This window comes from Diadema antillarum, unplaced genomic scaffold, assembly GCF_040938485.1.
Source record: "Diadema antillarum isolate AM-2024a unplaced genomic scaffold, OU_Dant_1.0 scf00000192, whole genome shotgun sequence".
Lineage (NCBI taxonomy): Eukaryota > Metazoa > Echinodermata > Echinoidea > Diadematoida > Diadematidae > Diadema > Diadema antillarum.
The window spans coordinates 350431-372442 of record NW_027271081.1 but is presented as its reverse complement, the minus strand read 5'-3'; the positions used below and the strand labels follow the sequence as shown (position 1 = coordinate 372442).

General features: G+C 37.9%; 1 protein-coding gene across 1 annotated transcript in view; it reads left to right on the top strand.

Moving 5' to 3' along the window:
• LOC139723464 (scavenger receptor cysteine-rich domain-containing protein DMBT1-like) overlaps positions 1-14173 on the top strand; it is a 35672-nt gene extending 21499 nt beyond the window's left edge. Inside the window, exons 7-11 of the mRNA XM_071634710.1 lie at positions 6195-6503; positions 6740-7048; positions 10159-10500; positions 13341-13649; positions 13863-14173. Coding sequence (XP_071490811.1) covers positions 6195-6503; positions 6740-7048; positions 10159-10500; positions 13341-13649; positions 13863-14173 — 1580 coding nt within the window. The remainder of the gene's footprint in view (positions 1-6194; positions 6504-6739; positions 7049-10158; positions 10501-13340; positions 13650-13862) is intronic.
• Positions 14174-22012: the final 7839 nt, after the last annotated feature.

Here is a 22012-nt window from a genome sequence, read left to right as displayed (position 1 = left end):
AGGAAAAAGGGGATAAGGACAGTTAATGTGGATCTTCTCGCCCCCTGGTTTGGCTTATTCCAGTCTTTGCAGTACACACACTTTTTTTTCAGTTGGAAGGGAGGATGAAACTGTTATTTGGTCACTCATTAGTTTGTTTGCTTATTTGTCTGTTTTATTCTCCTTCCCCATCTCCGAATATCGCTCCTGAGCAAGATCTGATGATAACTTATAATGTTCTGCCTTTCTTTGTTCTTTTTCACGATTCCTCTACATTGTTCAGTGATTGTGTTATTCTAATCAAGTTAATAATTGTTGTCAATAGTGTGAGTCTGTATAGTTTTTCAATAAAACATAAAAAAAAACTTTCTTTCGAGATATAATGTGTTAGATTTTTCTCCACTTTGCCTCATGCAAATCAAATTTATTTTTACTTTTAGCTATTCTTCTTTAATCAAACTGTATTTTTTACATACTGCACAAAATGTTGCTTTTGAGGACTTTAAACTTTGATACTTACAGCCTAAAATGAAATGTTTACCTGATGAAATTATACGAAAGATCAAAATCGTTCCTCGGATGTATAACACCATATAATACCTTTTGATATTATTCGTTATTCGTTTTGCGTTATTCTTAATTTTGTATCAATTGTCAAGCTGGCAGGTAATTTTTGAAAAAGATTGAACATCTTCCAATCCAATGCCATACCTAACATCAAACGATCGAAAACAATAGATTTTTCAGGGTTATTCAAATGCTCATATATATCATATAACCGCTTTGTTGTAACGTGATGTAATTATTCCAACCTCCTACCCTCAATCCAATTTAAAGGAAAAATACTAAGAAATTCAATGAAGGGGTGATAATCTTGAAGAAAAAGAAAAAAAAAAAGCTTTCATTCACTTGCCATCTTCTTGAAGCAATCAAGAAGAGTGAAATACTCAGTAAACTGCAAACCTATACCCTTCAAGTCTTCCGACGTATAGGTCGGCGAAGTTCATCTAACATATCCGTTACCTTCAAACAACCCTTTCTACTATGATTATGTGTATCAAACATAGACTTTCCATGAAACAAAATGTCTTCATTATTGCAAATTATTTGATTGGGTACGCTAAATTCCCTGTTTTGAAAGAGAGACCACGTTTCTATTCTCTCTGATAACAAGTGTGACTAATCTTTAACTTTGAAACATCAAGTTTGCAGAAGAACAAAATTCTTCTCCTACTGATGCTAACAAATTGAAACAAATGAATTTCCACCCTTTTGAACATGACCCAATTAACCTCTGCAGCCATTTTATTTTTTCAGCTTGCATCATTGACTTTAAACAGCACATTTTCAAACCTCCCTCCTCATAATCTTTAATTAAAACATCGCGCCTTGTTCTTTCTGGGGCTCTCCAAATAAATTCATAAATACCTTTATTTACGTCGTGTATAAAGTAATCTGGCATTGAAACTATGCTTACGATATTGATTATAACAACTAAGATAAAGCACAAGTCTTAACAATCTGAATTTTCTATCATAGTAGAGGGATAAGTTTCTAGATCTCCACCTATGCAGTTTTGATTTGATATTCATCAAAATTCTCTGTAATTGTGCCATGTCTAAATTGTTGCATGTCCGTCTTGGGTGCAGTATAGTAGACACAGATGGACCGATTCGCATCACTTCTGTCTTATCATAATTAATTGATAAAGACAAACAGATGTCAAAATCATCTGAAATCTTCGCAACATCAGGAAAACATTGATCGTCTGTTAAAAAAACTGTTACATCATCAGCATACATATAAATGTTTATTTCCTCCTACGCCCTTAACTTTATTCCAATGACTTCTGGGCTAGATCTAATATGGAGTGTAAGCATGGCAAGTGTCTCTGTGGCTGAAATGATAAGGTAACAAATGATCGCCTTGGCGGGCGCCCTTCCCAATCCTTAAATACCCAGTTGACCTATATTATCATTCAAAACACAACTTTCTATATCATTATAAAACACAGACACAAATCTACAAAATTGTTCTCCAAATCTAAAGAATTTCAACAACTCAAATGAATATTGATGATTGAGAGAATCAAAAGCTGAATATTGCGAATCACCACTCCTTGAGAGTTTTGAAGGTGGCGTATAAAATGATATTCCGTTATAGCTTTCTAGTCTGCCATTTATTAAAATCCATTTCGAACCCAACTTATGCACTCTATTCTCTCTGGTGTTAATATCCCTGACGACTACACAACAAGTTACATTTTTCCCTCAGAGACAATATTCCAAGAAAACAAACACATGCATGCAGTAGCGCGCATTTATCTGTCACTTCACATAGGCCCTTTTATTCATCTTAGAGTGACAAGCCACATAATTAGATTGACAGTTTTATATTCCTGCAGATAAAGAAGAATTCGGAGGCAATGCTTGTGGTTTTTTAACACTACCTTGAATCTCAAACGCTGTTTATTTTGAAGATAAAATTTACAACAATGCTTACAAAGAGGAAGATATGGCAGATAAGACATTTCTTTCTACCCAGCTGAAAGATCATGGCTAAGTGCTACAATTTGATTTGTCATCCGTTGGTCAATTTGTGTGTTTTCTTTTGATGTAGGTTTTACTTCCCAAAACCATGCACGGTGGAGGGACCCAGGCTAGCTTGTTTTGGGGCGAATTAGCATTAAAATCAGTTCTAAAGGAATTAGATGCCTAACATTTGAACTCAATGGAAATGATGGAGGGATTATATCGTTAGCACCGGGACTAACATTTACCAAATCTTCATGTTTTGTTTGAAAAATATACGGAGCGTCACACATAATCTGTAAAGGAAACGTTAAAGAGCTGTATGTGGAAACTGTTCCTATCATTAAAATCATTGAGTTCTGCAATCATCGCTTAATCCAGCCCCTGTGAAAGAAGGCCAGAATCCCCTGTTACGTTTTGCTCTTCTTTGATCTGTGTGTTTCTTTAGTAAGTGAAAGGTTTGCTGCAACCTACAAGTCCACACTTAAAGAAAAAAAAAAGAAGAAGATTTAGTTTGTTATGATGGTGTATTTACTTTGCTTATTTTTTGTTTGTTTGGTTAGCTGAATTTAGATTATTCAGGTAATTCTATTCTTTTCTAAACTTAAGCTGAAGCAAAGTTCTGGTATCATCCTTGAGTTCGAAACCCCGGTAGATTGGTTATCATTTTTATTTCAGGTCTCAAAATCTATACCGAGAGACAAATAAAGAAAAACAAAAGCAACACCAATAAGATTTGATTCTGGTGAGGTTACAGAGACCCAGACAATAGACATAAAAACCGGATGAAGGTAAAGAGCATGGTACTAGAAGGAGAAGGGTCAACGTCATCAAGATATTCCTGTAACGTGTCAGACTTTTTGATATTATGCCATAATTGCTGGAATCAAGAGGCCTTGCCAACAATGCCATTTAAGATAAAGTAGCTTGACCAAGTGGTGTTACGTGTCGTGCCAGCAAGTAACGAAATCATATCTCGTTTCTTCATTTTCCTTGATATGATGATGTCTGTCAAGTTACACAAGGTTGCAATTAAGGAGACTCGAGTGAACTAGAGGGTGATATCAAATCACGTCTATCCAGTCGTAGCCCATCTCTAAACGAAGATAGAAGAATAGGATAAAAGGCGGGCCTCCGTGGTGACATGGCAAACGTTTTCTCAGGTGATGAAGGTGTGAGGATCTGGACGTGAAAAGCTTTCTTTTGCCACCACCACCACCAACATCGTTTTTCGCTGCATTAATTTTCTCAAAGTTCGGGAGATGATGATCAGATCAATCATCGTATTTTGCCTTCTGGCATCGGCAACTGCTCAAATTAATGGTGAGTCTATCCCCTTCCTGCATAATATCACGGCATCCATTATCACTTGTAATTTCATGTCTTTGTAAAACTTCTCAAAATGAGCAAAACTATCATACAACAAATCAAATTCATGAAAATCTTCCGTCGAGTTCTCAAGCTATTGCATCTAATTAGCAAATTGCCCATACATCGACGTCGAGAATAGCACCGAAGGAGTTTACCCTCAAGTCTGTAGTGGTTAGAGCTTGGGTTTGTAGCAACAACACTCCTCCATTTGTGACCGTGAATCATAAAACAAACCAAAAGTCGCGCCCCTTGATTTTATGTGAGGACTCAAGAAAGGTGAAACAGGTCAACCAAGTCAGTTTTGAGTTTTCCATATTTTCTAAATGAGCTATTCGTCTTCTACATTATCCATAAATTTGAGATCATAAGTTGAATGAAAAAGTGAGTTTACCACAACCCTTTTTTGATAAAGTAGTGTGATCAGATTTTTCTTAAAGGCCCCTTTTAATTTCTTGAAAATCCTTTGCTTACTCTTCTCTTTCAACTTTAATAACTTTTGAAGAGATAATGCTACTGCTTTGAAAGTTGACATTTATTATGAACAGAATGTCTTAGTCAAGCATATTTCATTTCAGCTTAATGTAATAATGCCTTCATTATTGTTGCTACAATGGTTTACAACAAGATTTTTGTCTCATTCATCGCACGGGTATCACGGCTTAGTAAAGATTAGGCGCTTGAATAGACCAAGGAGGTTCGAGAAAGGGAGTCACAACAGTCTTATTCGCTTTTATCCTATACTCAAAGCCGTCACTAAAAAATATTTGAAGTATGTATCAAACTGGACCTGTCGCTCAGATGCGAAGACAATTGACTCGTGTCTCATTGCATAATCACCTGCCACTTTCCAAGGAAGATATGTTTTTCTGATGGTAATTACTTTTCGCTATCCCTACTAACAAACGATGGGCGGTAGACAATGGTAAAGGTGCGGAGGGCGCGAATAGAAATTGCTCAAATATTGCTGAAATACCTTTATCAAAATTACTCGACTGTACGTGTCTGTACGCTAATCCGACATATCAATTTAAAAAGAACTATACTTGAAGATGATACCATATTAGTTTCATTTGGCGGAAATAAGGAGAAAAGTGATAAAACCCGGCTTCCCATCAGGGTAAAATTTCAAACACTTTCACAAAATACAGCTCAGATTTAGACTTTTGCACATATTTACGAACGGAATTGACTTTTCTTTTATATGCTTTATCATTAGGTGAAAATTCATTGCATTTGATATATAAACGAGCAGAATGTACCCGATATTATGTTAGCGTTAAAAATGAACCTTCAGATTGCTCAGAAAGATGGCAACTTCAAGCATCGAACATCAAAGGCACAAATGCACCTGTGGAATTCTTTTGTCCATCCATAGAAAATTGACAGCTGATTAAATAGTCAGTTGTAACTTCATCCTCTCGAACCTCCTTGAATAGGCTCTGTATTTCACAGCCTCTTTTCTCAGTTCAAACTTTTCCAGAGTGTGCGATTTCTTTCCAATATATGTATAGGTTAGGAAAATCCATTTGAATTGAGTTATACATCATTTTAAAGCGTAGAGTCTGCTCTTTCAGAATATGCCCTTATGTAAAAATCCATGTCTGGCAACTTTTTGTGTGTTTTGTGGTGCAGGGTCACATTTGATATATTACAATAAGATCCAAAGTCCATGATCGAACCAAGTTTTTTTTTTTTTTTTTTTTTTTTTTTTTTTTTTTTTTTTTTTTTAACGTGCATATTCATTACACTTGAATAAGTTTCAATTGGCCAACCTCCTTGAATTGCCTTAAAGGGACATTCAAGACGATTTTCATAATTTCACATCATGTAGTACATATATCGACAACTCCATGTATAGATTTATGAAATTTATTGTGGTTCTTGAGCAGAGAACTAATACTTTGAAAAACCTTAAACAAATTACACTGAACAAGGATGATGATATAGGAGGTTCACACATTTCAGAAATATAGCCATGTAATTTCATTACAATACCGCTTGCTTGCGAGTTCACCTGTGTATAATCTATATGCATGCCTTCTTCTTTTGTTCTGCTTCCTTGAGCCCCAGCTCATGCATTCTTATGGTGACTCTGCCATGTCATCATCCTTGTCCATTGCAATTTGTTCTTAATTTAGAAAATATTCTTATTCTTCATCCCAATTATCACAAATTCTAAAACTTTGTCCTCAGTAGAACCAGGGAGGTGGAATGCAGTTCCACCTCCCTGGTAGAACTAATTTATAGTTGTTCAAATGTAAAAAGCTGAAAATCATCCGGAGGTCTCCTTTAAGATATCTCTCTTATCTATAGTTCGCCTCGCCGATGGCGAAACCTCAAATGAAGGTCGAGTAGAGGTTTACGCCAACGGAGCCTGGGGAACTGTGTGCGACGACTCCTGGGACATCACCGATGCGGCCATTGTCTGCACCAGTCTTGATTTCCCAGGTGCTGAAGAAGCACTGAGCAATGCGGCCTTTGGACAGGGTACCGGTGACATTTTGCTTGATGACGTGTCATGCAGTGGAACAGAAACGAGCATCTTTGATTGTGGCAACAGTGGAATCGGAGTCAACAACTGCGGACATTCAGAAGATGCTGGAGTCAGGTGCAGTGCTGCAGGTAGAAAGGCCCCACAGCTTCAATCTCAAAGCGCTACAATATCAATTACTATAGTCCTCAGTAGATTAATTGTTGAATTTGTTTTTTTTAAGAAGATTATCTTTTAAGAAGATTATTCTAAAAATGTAAGAAAATAAACTCTAAATAATATCGGATTGTAACAAGTAAAACATTTTTTTTTAACATGTACTCTTTACCCTACTAATGGTGTTTAATTCTATCTCACTTATCTATAGTTCGTCTCATCGATAGTGAAACCTCAAATGAAGGTCGAGTAGAGGTTTACGCCAACGGAGCCTGGGGAACTGTGTGCGATGACTCCTGGGATATCATCGATGCGGGCGTTGTCTGTAGCAGTCTTGGTTTCCCAGGTGCTGAGGAAGCACTGAGCAATGCGGCCTTTGGACAGGGTACCGGCGACATTTTGCTTGATGACGTGTCATGCAGTGGAACAGAAACCAGCATCTTTGATTGTGGTAACAATGGAATCGGAGTCAACAATTGCGGACATTCAGAAGATGCTGGAGTCAAGTGTAGTGCTACAGGTAATGCCATAATATTCCAGTTTGTAAGCGCCTACAGTCTTCTTTTTTTCTAACTCCCGATTTTAACGACTTGCGGAAATAAATTTAGTAAAGAAAACAAAGCTGAAACTAGATTCGATCTTGATAATCAAAACAAGATTTTTTTTTTTTGATACAGTCATTAGGTTTAAGCAAGTTTTAAGGACGTTCCTCAGTTAAAGTAAAGTTCATGTCATTTTCTTCAAACTTCCCATATCATAACTTTGGCCCATCCGCAGCCCAAATATGCAAATAAAACCAAAGGTTCATGAGCTTGTTTTTCTTTTGCGGGACTTTGAAGAATATGACAATCTGCCGTCCAGTACCAGAATAATAGCGTTACGGGATCATTTCCACGATCGGCAACAAAATCTGCAATGGCAAATTTAAATCCCATAATTCTTTCAAAGTCCACTTTATTTTCTAAAAATTTACAAGAATTGTTACCCAAAAAGGTACTCAAACGAAGGAAAGGTTTTAAAATTAGGGTTTACACTATTATTCTCAAGCAAGCAGCGCCCTCACTCTGCAGAAACCACTGAAATCTCTTAATTCCTCGTGAGGAACGTTTTCTGTTAGGGCTGGGCTATAGGAGAAGGTTGATAAAACTTGTGCTGTACGTTTAAAACCAATGTGATTTTGATAAAACTTCACCAAAATGTAAAAGAAGGGTTAATGCAGGAAATACGTAAAATGGATGGTTTCTGGTGTATTCTAAGCTAGCAGCGCCCCCATGCGGCGGAAATCACAGTAAGACCTCAAAATTTAGTCATAAACCTAACCAGGGATGCCCTCATCGGGTGGGTGCAAGAATCTCATGTTATACATTGAAAATCCATGACCTTTTCACGAAACTTGTCAACATTATATAAAGAGGCTTACTAATTGCATTAAAAAGAATAAATATGGGAGGTTCGCGTGCTCTTTTTCTTTTTTTCTGCGCTGGCAGCACTCCCGTATGACAGAAATCATCGTAGGACCCCCAAATCTGGTTAATAACCTATCCTAGATGCCCTGATCATATGGAGGGTTCATGGATCTCATCCTGTACATTAAAAACCCATGTCATTTTCACGAAACTTGACCAAATTGTAGAAGAAGGTTTACTTAATGCACAAACATTATAAAAATGGGAGGTTCGTGTGCTCGTTTTTGTACCAGCGGCGCCCCCGTGCTACAGAAACCATCACAAGGCCCCAAATTCTGGTCAGGAACCTATGCAGGGATGCCTTGATAGGGTTAGGCCATAAATCTCATACTGTACACTCAAAACCTCATTTTCTTTTCAAAAAACTTGTCAAAATTGCAGTGATGGCGTTGAAAACTATTCAGAAAGGAAGGTCCATGTGCGTTTTGGTCATCTTTTTTTATTTCCCTCGCAAAGCCCATATGTGGATGTGCGGCCTATCCCATGTATTGCTTCCCTGTTCCTAATACGTCAACTGTGATATTTCCATGTGAAGGTATGTTATGTTAATGTTATTGTTATTTGTATTTGGCTGAATAAGTAATAATGATATTAATATCAATAATAATAATAATGATAATAATAATAATAATAATAATAATATTAATAATAATAATGATAAAAATAATGTGTGGAAAAACTCCACACTGATATGTTTTTGTTTTAATTGTTTCCCTTTCTTTCTGTAACTTTAGAAAGTGATACTTTAGGAAGAAAAGTACGGAAAGGGGAGTTTTGACATAAGTCTGTCCTCAAAAAAAAATTTGACATGATAGCGTTGATTGCAGTTTGTCTTTGTTGGTTGTTGCAGTGCTTGGTAAGTTGTAAACTGTGGCGATGTACCTTAAAGAACCCAGCCCAGCCCCTCCCCCCCCCCCCCTTCCCACTGAAAAAAAAAGAGATGAAACAGCTGTAATTAATCCTCGATTGACAGGGTTTCAGAGCGGAGTAGAATGAGGTTCATGTTTGAAAAAAAAAATCATTAGTGTCATTAACATTTGGAATAGGATTAAGAGAGAGCACAAAACATATCTTGACAATTTTTACGTACGCGAAACCGATCAGTTGAAGTTGTTTACTGTTAGAGTGACAGAATACTCGCTTGTAATACCTAGTTCACACCGACGCCTAATTGATGGCGAATTATTAAAAGTCGGCGAGCAAAGCGGCGGCAAAGCGTAACAAAGCTTAATTAAAGCGTAAAGACCGTAATAGAGCGTGAGAAAGCTTTGAGCAATTCGGGACATTCGGCAAGAGCGCCAAAAAATTTTAAACTGTTTAAAAATTTGAGGCGATCTGTCAGGAATTGTGTAAAGCGGAGAGAGCGTATTAAAGTTTATCAAAGAGTCACAAAGCGTATCAAAGTTTTGCTCAAAGCGTAGGAAAGCTTAACCGGAACACCCTGTATAAAACATAATGAAATAGAAAAGGCAATAGAAATAAATAGAAAAAATTATGTTCAAAACTTAGTATTCTGAGTTTTTCACAAAGCTTTTTTTCTATTTATTTTTTTGTTATATTTCATTTTGTAATTTCATAATGTTTTATATTTTATTTCCTTTGTTTTATTTTCTTCGTTACAATAAGGGTTATTCATCTCACATATAAAATTGATTTTCTTACTAATTTTTTTTTTTGATTAGGAAGAAAATCAATTTGTAATAATAATTTGGGATAATTAATTTAACAAAAAATTGCGTATTGATAAAACTATATTATATGATATTAATAAAATAATTCCGTTTATCGCACATATCTAAATTTCAAATTCTACAACTTTATTTCTTTGAATTTTCACTACTGATTTACAATAGTAGTATTATCTGATTTTTCATGGGGAAAAATCAATAAAGTTTGTATTTATAGGCCTATTATTTACAAGCAGATGAAATACATAACAGCAACAATAACATCAATAATAACATTAATAACATCTTCACACGTTCACATAATACAAAAATTATTTCAAACGTACATTACAAATGAACAAAGTGTGCATATGGGAGAATGTTCTTATTTCCAGACAAACAAGTCTTTAACTTCATCATCTGCTTCTGACGATATCTGAGCCACTCCTTTCTTAACTCAATCAGGAAGTACCACCCCAGCCATTCTTTGTTGCCAGTCAACAGCACCCACTGGAGAGACGAAGTATTCTCTGAGATGATCTCTCTGATGTCTGGCATCCACAGTGGCGAGGTTCCCCCTTGCAGGTGGTTGCGGAACATCTTCCCAGTGAGGTCCATCTCTCGAGGCCCCTGGTACGAAGTTGTGCTAGATTCATCTTCGTGGTCCACCTCATTGGCTGCCAGCGCCACTCTCTTCCTCAGCAGGTTGTGGAGCACCACAGCAGTCTCCACCAAATCTCTGACGTTATCTACCTTCTGTTCCAGTTTTCCCAGTAGGCACCGGAACCTGTTGGCCAAGATAGCAAAGGCATTCTCCACCACTCTTCTCCTCCTTTCGTGTATCTGCTGGATCTTTATATATGCTCTGGATCAGAGGCGGGATGCAATCGGGATCTCGAAATTTTCCTTTGCGTAACATGAGTTACGTTCAGACGGCAGGCCCTAACCTCGAGGTTAGGAAACCTCGAGGTTTCGCTCTTGCCCCCTAACTACGACGTGTGTCCACACGACGAATCTTAACCTCGAGGTTACGAAACCTCGAGGTTAAGCTTCTGCCCCCCGTAACTACGAGTGGGTCCCACTCGATGTTAAAACCACAAAACCGGAAGTTTCAGCCCACACTGCTAACAAGGCGTCTATTTATTCTTTAGTCCAACCCTGTCGGACTCGCTTACAGGTACTCTTTTTCTCTGTCATGGTATGCAGAGATATCACTGCACTGACGACTTTATGCCTTTATGAAGATATTCGTCGAAAATTTTTTTTAGCGTCGGAGAAGAATATAGAATACAGTAGCGAGTTCGACGTGTTCAGTTTCAGAGATCAAGCGCATGGGAAGAAAAGATGATGTTGTTGTGTCGTGCGTCATAGGTTTTTCACGTGTAGTGTATTTGTGGTGTACGTTTGGGAGGTTGACCCGGAAGCAGAGGGAAATTGTGGGGGCTGGAGTTTACGGCGAGGTCACTCTTATGGCGGGCGAGATACGACAGAATTCGACACAACCATACAACTATACAGCATTGGAATGGATGTCGGGTTTTAGCCAATCAGAACGCAAGAAACCGTACAACTATGCAACTGTGCAACTATGCAACTGTGCAACTGTACAGCCCTAGAATGCCTGTTTGGTTGTCACTCGCACGGGCCGAAGTGCCATTAACCGAACAACCATACGTCCCTGCATCCCACTACGGAACGCCTGTCGGATTTTAGCCAATCAGGACGCAGACAACCCGACAGACATACATAAATACATGAGTATAGGAACGGCTGTAGGGTTTTAGCCAATCAGTACGCGAAAAACCCGACAGACATACATGCATGGGTGTGGGAACGGCTGCAGGGTTTTAGCCAATCAGGACGTGAAAAACCCGACAGACATACATAGATACATGAGTGTAGGAACGGCTGTAGGGTTTTAGCCAATCAGGACGTGAAAAACTCGACAGATATACATAAACACATGAGTGTAGGAACGGCTGTAGGATTTTAGGAAATCAGGACGTGAAAAACCCGACATACATACATGCACAGGTGTGGGAAAGACTGTAGGATTTTAGCACACCAGAATACAATAAAATCGACAGACATATACACATGTGTTAGTGAGGGACGGGTGTTAGATTTTGACCATTCAGCCTTTCCCTCTGCACGTAATTAGCCTTGGGGCTCTGCTAACCACTGAATCTCCTGACAGATTTATTATACCGTTGGTGCAATGGTCCCCATTCCTTTCCACATCAAGGGTTCATGACCTGCGATCCTAAGGCAGGTGTGGACGTACACTCAGGGAGGTGCTTTGACAGAATGAAACTATATATGCGTGTATGTCTGTCGAGTTTATTGCATTCCGGACCGGAATGCAATAAACTCAGCAGACACACTCATGTGTCCTAAAACCCTACAGCCATTCCGACACCCATCCATGTATGTCTGTCGGGTTTTTCGCGTCCTGATTGGCTAAAACCCTACAGCCGTTCCTACACTCATGAATTTATGTAGGCCTATGCCTGTCGGTTTGTTTGTTGTTGTTTTTTTTGCGTCTTGGTTGGCTAAAACCCTACAGCCGTTCCTACACTCATGCATTTATTTATGTCTGTCGGGTTTTTCGCGTCCTGATTGGCTAAAACCATGCAGCCGTTCCCACACCCATGCATGTATGTCTATCGGGTTTTTCGCGTCCTGATTGGCTAAACCCTACAGCCGTTCCTACACTCATGTATTTATGTATGTCCGTCGGGTATTTCGCGTCCTGATTGGTTAAAACCCAACAGGCGTTCCGTAATGGGATGCAGGGACGTATGGTTGTTCGGTTAATGGCACTTCGGCCCGTGCGATTGACAACCATACAGACATTCTAGAGCTGTACAGTTGCACAGTTGCATAGTTGCACAGTTGCATAGTTATACGGTTTCTTGCGTTCTGATTGGCTGAAACCTGACATCCATTCTATGGTTGTATAGTTGCATAGTTGCACTAATTTTGACTCCCCTCGCCCGTCATACACTCTTAACTTCGAGTTCGTTGTTTTTTGTGTCCACACGGTGCTTAACTACGAGTGGGGACCCCCCGCGGCTCGTGGTTAGAGCGCTAACCATAAGATTTCTCGTGGCTCGAAACATCGAGCAAACCTCGAGGTTTGCTAACTACGAGTGCGTCTTCACGGTCCCTAACTACAAGCTCTAACCTCGAAGTTTCCTAACTTCGAGGTTAAGGGCTCCCGTCTGAACGTAACTATAGCTTAACAGAGCCTATCAATGCACAAGAGAGCTTGATAATCGTATCAGAGCGTTATTTAAAGCGTGATAAGCGCATCAAAGCTTATCAAAGAGTATTAAAGCATATCAAAGCGTGATTTAAAGCGTAACAAATCCTGATCAATCGGCATCAAAGCGTGAGAAGCCGTAGCGCTTCGGGAAATAATTTTTCGCCCAAAGCGGAAAAGAACTTCGTATCAGAGCGTATTAGAGTTTATCAGAGCATAACATATCTGAGGAGATCGTGAGATTTTTTGATAAGTAAACAAAAATGACGCCGAATTGATCACCGATTTAAAGCGCGACATTCGGCGTCGGTGTGAACATAGCCTAAGCGCACTTGTAAAAAGTAGAGTTAATGGCGCACAAACGTAACTGAGGAACGTCCTTAATTACTTTAGGATTTTATCTCCCTTATCTAGTTCGCCTCGTCGATGGTGAAACCGCAAATGAAGGTCGAGTAGAGGTTTACGCCAACGGAGCCTGGGGAACTGTGTGTGATGACATTTGGGATATCAACGATGCGGGCGTTGTCTGTAGCAGTCTTGGTTTCCCAGGTGCTGTAGAAGCACTGAGCAATGCGGCCTTTGGACAGGGTACCGGCGACATTTTACTTGATGACGTGTCATGCAGTGGAACAGAAACCAGCATCTTTGATTGCGGCAACAGTGGAATTGGAGTCAACAACTGCGGACATTCAGAAGATGCTGGAGTCAAGTGCAGTGCTACTGGTAATGCCATACAATTCCAGTCTGTAAGCGCCTAGAGTATTTTTTTCTCTCTCTCTAATTCCCGTTTTCAACGACTTGTGGAAATAAATTCAGTAAAGAAAACAAAGCTGAACCTAGACTCGATCTCGATAAGCAAGCAAGACTTTTTGGTACTCTCATTATTAAGTTAATGCAAGTTTTAATTGCCTTTAAGATTTTATTTCGCTTATCTAGTTCGCCTCGTCGATGGTGAAACCTTAAATGAAGGTCGAGTAGAGGTTTACCACAACGGAGCCTGGGGAACTGTGTGCGATGACTCCTGGGATATCATCGATGCGGGCGTTGTCTGCAGCAGTCTTGGTTTCGGTGGCGCTGTAGAAGCAGTGGGCAATGCCGCTTTTGGAGAAGGCACCAGTAACATTTTACTGGATGACGTGGCTTGCACTGGAACAGAAACCGGCATCTTTGATTGCGGCAACAGTGGAGTCGGAGTCAACAACTGCGGACATTCAGAAGATGCTGGCGTGCGATGCACAGGCAACTAATAGCAGGTTTGTCCTTGCTTTGGCAGTTGATTATCAAGATTCATGCAGTAGTTGATTTTGTTGTCACACTGCTAAAGAAAAAACGACTTGCCCCGTTTGAATTGAATAGTTGTCCATTTGACCGATGGTAACATAAACGACATCGTTGATAGGGTGATACCTAGTTCGGTGATCTTTTGAGCTGGGGCATGCAAACTAAGATCACTTCGCAAAGTGACAACAAGACGTTGATATCACAAGAACCGGATATATTATTATTCATTCGGATAGGACAAGTTTGATGTCCAATACCATCCTATAAAAAAGGACTGTAACCCTATTATCTCAAAGGGATGGTATAGTGTTGGTTGTAAAGATGAGAACTCATATTTGGATTTGGAACCACTTTTGAAATTCCGAAAGGAATTCCAAGTTTATTTGATGAAAATCGGTTTGAAATTACTGAGATATTGAAATAAAGTGAAAGAAAGTGGTCCTTATAAATGTTGGGTCCCACGTTTTTGATAGGACCCCTTTGTCTTTTGTCCTTTTTTTTATATCTCGGCCATTTCAAAGCAAATTTTTATAAGATAAGCTTTGAATTCCTGATAGAATGGTATAGGCCTACTCATACTTTATAATTCATAAGAGGCGTCTCATTAAATGAAAGCAAGAGGGAGAGATATTGAAGAAACTCACACCTGAAGGTGTGTCGTTATCGCATAAAACTATTATCCTCCTTTTATTTGCAGCAGCAAAGTGTTCAGTGGTAAGCAGATGTTGTGGTGTATGTTCCATCACATAAGACTTGCCTTGGGCAAACCTTATCTTTGCATTCTCTGAAATATTCATCTTCGAATCGGCTGATCGGTTGGTTAAAAGTGAAAGTTTCTACCCTTTAACTCTCTTTAGAAGTGGAGTTTTACCTGCGTTTCCGACACAATTTTGATGTCAGATCTTAGAGTTGAACGAAATGCATTCGGAGTATGTACATGTTGATTGGTATTAGTAGATAAAATGAGGTTAAATGTGGTGATGGATGCTTCCAATTGAACTGACACTGTTTAGAAAGATAGTAATCTTAAGTAATCAACAGTAATCGTACCTTATCTTCTGTATCAGGTTATCGTACATTATTTCATAGATATTCTAATATTTACACAAACTCACGCTGAATGGTTCAGAGAACGACACGACAAGTTAAAATTATCCAATGTCATTAATTAGGAATGTTACTTTGTATGGTTCCTAAACCTTGATTTCCTATTATACACCGTGGGAATCCTCTGCAAGTTTTGTTAGCATTTGGTTGAGGATTTTCTTCTTTAAAGAGTGGTGGCTGGTCAATAAATGTATTTCTTCTGCAAAATTAGCATTGATGACTTCTATTTGTTCGCTTGATTGTTGTTTTCATCGAGGGTGTATACAGTGTATTCGATTTTAGACAAAAGGCAAGTTTCTTACGACAGAAAGCGTTCTTGTATAAATTATGTGCAATGCTGTGTATATGTATGTGTGTGCGTGTGTGTGTGTGTGAGTGATTGTTGTTGTTGTTGTAATATGTGTTTGTGTGTGTGTGTGTGTATGTGTGTGTGTGGGTATGTGTGTCTCAGCATGTTCGTAAGAGCCCGGTCTTGCACTTCTTCAAACGAAAATGATATCATGACTTCAAATTATATTCTCTATTAATTTTTACGGCTTTGGAAGTACACTGGAAAAACATCGGTGTTAGATTTAACACCATGGGTGTTAAATCTAACACCGATCAATCTTCAATAGAGGACCACACCCACAGGTGTAGAAAATGTATTGTGACGGTGTTAAAAAGTGTTCACCTGGCACTTCGTGGTGTTAATTTGACACTGTAGCTGGTGATATTTTTGACACTGCGCTATAGAGTTAATTCATTAATGACACCGCATGGTGTTGATTTGATATTGGTGGTGTTAATTTCAATGGTATAACACCCGTCCAGCTACAATAGGAGACCACACAAACTGGTGTTACTGTGGTGTAATATTGTTTACACATTTTTTTTTCAAAAATCAAGTACTTTATCGGAAAATTCTTCATCGTCTTGTTGAAGTTCAGAATTAACAAGAAATTCAGTAACTAAGAAACTATCAAAAAACAATTTTATATTTTGAAATGACACCCGGAGGTGTTAATCTAACACCATGAATGAGCACCGGACATTTAACACCAGCTCGGTGTTTCATATCTAACACCGGACTTTTTGCAGTGTAATCTACACCGTTGTCAACTGCTTGTCCTATTAAGAGGTTTGTCTTCTTAGAGTAAAAAGAGAAACAATGATTAGTTTAGTTCAGTTGATTTTATTTTTGTAAGGCTGTAGCTGGTCCGTGCCGATAAAAAACGCATTTATCAGTAAATGCAAGAATATTATACAGCAATATCTGAAATGATATATACACACAAAGCCAAGACATGATACACTGATAAGAAAAATTGAAAACATCTATCCCCGTCCATTTATAGCAAAGTAATGAATATTCGTACATCTGTATACTTTTGTTCATCAAATATATCTATAGGAAAGACAAATTGGGCACCGTCAATTTAGTCCAACAGCTAAACACATAATTATAATATAAAGTCCAGTGAATGATTTACATTGGAGTTCACATGAAGCTGATGCCGTTGCCTGATATCTTCGTCTTGCTCGTTGTAATACGTTTGTTTGACTTTGTACGTGACCCTGGTTATTCCAAATTCTTATAGACCTGTGTATTTGTCAAATCATTATATTTGTGTGTATATATATATATATATATATATATATATATATAGTAAACAAACTTGTCTTATTAACTCACGAAGCAATATCTTATGGACAAAATAGTATATAAAACATGTTTATTTTTCCGTACTGAGAGATTATCAATTGAGTATATGAATATAAGAATGACCCAAGTCCATGGAAGATCATTTCGAGTAAACTAAAAAAAACTTCATATCCTTTTTATTTGTCCAATGATATTCTATTTAACTGTGATGGGAAGGCAACATTGTATATACAAATTAGAACATATATTATTATGACAATTAATATTCACATTAATTGTGGAGAGGCCATTTTGTGTGGTGACTTGGGTCGTTCTTTGGTGACTTGGGTCGTTCTTTGATTCATATGGACTTGGGTCGTTCTTTGATTCATATACATGATATTCTGCTATAGAGATGGGAGAAGGATGAGAGAGGGCGCTATTATATGAATGTAAGAATGACCCAAGTCCTTCATTCTTACATTAATATAAGATTTAACTCATTCATTTCAGGCACTTCCGGGGGCAATTAGGATTTATCATTTGCACACAAGATGAGTCCATGCATAAGCTACAATTTCCCATGTCAAACTGAATTTAGCCAAAAATTGGACTTGGGTCGTTCTTATATTCATATACTCAATTTCAAACGCTTAAATATTCGGAAACCTCCATTCGACCACCCGGGAGTGCCCTATCTTGCAATTGTAACTGTTCTAACCACCCTCTCCCAGCATTCCCCTATATTATACTGCAGTAGTGAAACCTGCTTTGAATTACAGATCTACAAAATGTTTAAGCAACTTGTTGCAATACCGTATCCCTCCTGTGATCATCGTGGGGTTTGAATTACAAACTGCTTTTCAACTGAGCTCATTGTACTGAGACGCATCATGAATAATTACTGAGTAGATCATCAAAAAAGTTATATCATTAAAAACATGCACAACCACAAAGATAATGACGGATTAAAACTCATTGGCACATGGGCTTACCTAGCATTGTTCAAAGGGGGGTGTTTAAAGTTTTGGGTATAGTATGGAAGCACCGAAACAATAGCCCCTACCCCTGGAAAACAATGAAAAAATCGTGGACAAGGATTGTATGCATACACTCTGGCTGAATGTTCGCCTCTTTCGTGCTATCTATTTTGTGTTTACTGACTAAGTCGGGGGGGGGGGGAACACACAAGTTGGAAACACTCTCAAGAATGTATTGATGATACATTCATGATTGATGGTTCATGTAAAAAGGAAAGGGAGTCACGCTCACATCAGGACTGACTAGTATATATATTTTATATCATGAATACATTTCGAAGGGTGGTTTTAAACGATAGCAGTAAGATACTGACTTAATACCAGAAATACATGGTGTTTCAAAATTACATCTAAAAAGAAAGTCTTGCCCTCAAACATATCCCTTTATACATCGTCTTGTTTACATGATTTTTATCAGTAAAGAAAGTGAGATGTATATTCTGTTATTCTTATGGTGTCACCGCAAACCTTTCTCCCTCATTTATTTCACCATGGAAACCTTCAAACAACACTTCTTTTTTTTTTCTTATTGTCGGGAAACGAAAATACGTTGGAATTGAATTGAATTGAATTGAATTGAATTGAATTGAATTGAATTGAATTGAATTGAATTGAACGGAATTGAATTGAATTGAATTGAACTGAATTGAATTGAATTAAACATTGATCCGAGAACTAATTGTACATATCCCGAACTTGCATGACGTGGCAGCAAATGTGCTGATCCGTTTTCAGAATAGGGGGATAGGGTGGAGCAAAACTTTGAGTAAAGATATTAAAGTCATTATTACGATTTTTCATATGAAACAAACACCCAGCTTTAGTGCTTTGAAATAATTCTAAAATGTGAGGCAGGGATAGAAACGACCAATGTAAAAACGTTATTCAGTATAACCAATATCAGGTATTGTTGAATATACAAAATGCGAACAATACTCATGATAAAATTGTTTCTAACATGAACCGTCTACAGTTATGGTTTATTGAGATGAATAGTGATATCTTCTTATATTTCAGGCTTTATTATGAAATATTTATACGACAGGATGTTTTCTTAAACGACTGATCTACATAATAATGCATCAAATGTGATAACTCGAACATTTGCTGAATCACTGCTCCCAGTGGTAAAAATACCTTAAAGCTCCATCCCACAGAAGGGTCTTCTGAGAATACGTATATCAAATACGTGTTTTTAAGCACGCAAAATGCATGTTAGTCATGCAGTTTTAATGACAGAGAGGGGGCCCAGATTGGAGGACTTTACGAAGGGGCGAAGCGACAGAGGGTTAAAGAGATTTTGGGAGATGCCCTTCCGCAGTTAGGACTTTTTGAAAATGAGCATAGCAGATATGTACATTGTGTATAATATGTGACCGTGCATCACAAAACGAACAAAAAGTCGCACCCCTTGATTTTACATGAGGACTCAAAAAAGGTGAAATGGATCAACTGAGTCAATCTTGAGTTTTTCAATAGTCTGGCAGCCGAGGGGGCTAAGTACTTTTTCTCTGATATAATGTTTCTGCAATGATATTCAGGTGGGTGTGGAGCTCTCACCCTTGGGCAATTTTAATCATTCAAAATGGCGTCCAAAATGGCCGCCATGAAGCCTGAAAGCCAGAAAATGGATATCATGATTATCTTATATTATTTGTCACTGAAACAGTAGTAGTTCAATTGGAACACTTTTCTAAAAGACCAGTAATATCAGTATAATGTCTTAAGTTGCCGAGCGGAAACTCGATGCCATGGTAACCATCAAAACCTTGACAAGTTCTGCAAGTATTACAAATATCCTGTACATATGCAATGTATATAATTTCCTTGTTTATTTCATGGAAGTGAAAATGAAGTTGAATCTTGTATCTTGAATCTATCGTTGCATAGCAACCTACACTTAAATTAAATTGCAAATAAATGCCTAAGGATTGAACTGTAGTATAGCAATGGTGTGAAAATGTGACATATCATATTTCAGGTCTTTACTCCACATATGCCTACATGGGTAGCACTTACCGGTACCTACCCCTAAAGCGCCGGAAGGGGGGGGGGGGGCAAAAGGAGTTTTTGCCCCCCGCCATGCCCTCTATAATTATTTAAAGATCAAAATGAACAAGAAGGACACTTTTCTTGTCTAAGATTTTCAATCTTATTACCGAAAATTGAGTACATGAATATAAGAACGACCCAAGTCCATGGAAGATCATTTCGAGTAAACTTAAAAAAACTTCATATCTTTTTTATTTGTCCAATAATATTCTATTTAACTGTGATGGGAAGGCAATATTGTATATACAAATTAGAACATATATCATTATGACAATTAACATTTACATTAATTGTGGAGAGGCCAGTTTGTGTGATGGACTTGGGTCGTTCTTTGATTCATATGGACTTGGGTCGTTCTTTGATTCTGCTATAGAGATGAGAGGAGGACGAGAGAGGGCGCTATAATATGAGTGTAAGAATGACCCAAGTCCTTCATTCTTACATTCATATAAGATTTAACTCATTTATTTCAGGCACTTCCGGGGGTAATTAGGATTTATCATTTAAACACAAGATGAATCCATGCATGCATAAGCTACAATTTCCCATGTCAAACTGAATTTGGCCAAAAATTGGACTTGGGTCGTTCTTATATTCAGGTCTTCAATTATACTACACTCATATAATACATTATTATATCTATACACTAATATTCACTTATGTGTAACTTAAGTGCATAATCATTTACGAATGGTTCATACCTGTTAATCCCTTTCAGGACTGGGAGAGAGTCTTGCACTAATATGCAGCCTTTATGACCATTCGTGCTCTGTGGTAGCGGAGGATGGGAAATTAATATATTCTCCTCCACGTTGTCACGACTTATTGGCATTGTTGACTAAAAAAAGAAAGGGGGCCACCGCATACGTAATAACTCTGCTAAAGGTCCTCATTGTATAATGGGGGTGATTATGCAAACCCGGGAGGAGGTTAACACCCTTTAATATCTGTATATTACCCCATTCGTCCTCCTCCCCCCCCCCTCCCAAAAAAAAGCATTGCTATCTGAGTGCGATGACAGTGATACGTAGACTAAGTCACGTGCATCAAAGTGTAATTACAATACTATCAGGTAGAGACCACTGTCATTTGCTTACAATTCCCACATTTTCAATACTTTCTCAAAAGGTCGAAGAGAAATTGACATGAACTATATTAGGTGGAAAGTAAAGAAGGTATACAGATATGACATATTTTTATTACATTAATTGTAAAATAATTTGAAGAAAACTAAACATAATGGTGATGAAAGGACCAAGGCAATCAATTGTAACTGAAGGTGTTTGAAATCTCCGATATTACTAAAGATGGAGTCCATGTGGTATCATTTTTTTTTGTTAGAATTCAACTTGATGACACCTTGTTAATGAAGAACACAATTCGATGTATTGATAAATCAGGGGCAGAGTTGGTTGCTTTTTATGTTACGATATTAGGTGCCAAGACATATTTTCATGCCTTTGTATACATTCTTTATACAATCACATACATTTTTAATGGAATTGACGTTTGAGGAAGTGGTTACAGAAGACACAATTGTATATTTCTGGCACACAAAATGGCAATGAGCTAAAAAGATATTACATTTTCTACATTTCAAAAACACTTCTTGTCCACTTTGTTCACCAGTGTAGAAGTATCAAAATTGTTTATGACATTGATGAACGTGCAATATCTACATTATTTTTCATACAATTTTCACAAATGACACTTACTACATATTCTACTTCCTTTACAGGAAGGGAGATTCGGAATCGTTTGCCAGAAAAGAACTCGAGAGACGTGACAAAAACAAGGGTTTCATATCACAAAAATCTATGATTTGATTTGTTGTCAAAGGCGTAAATTTACAGTCATTATATATATATATCTATATATATATATAAGAAATGAGAAAGGAAGGAGAAATCGGTGCGTAGCTTTGACATCATTATTCCTCTTACTGTTCCTCCTTTTTGGAAAAGCGCAAGAGTTGAAAAATT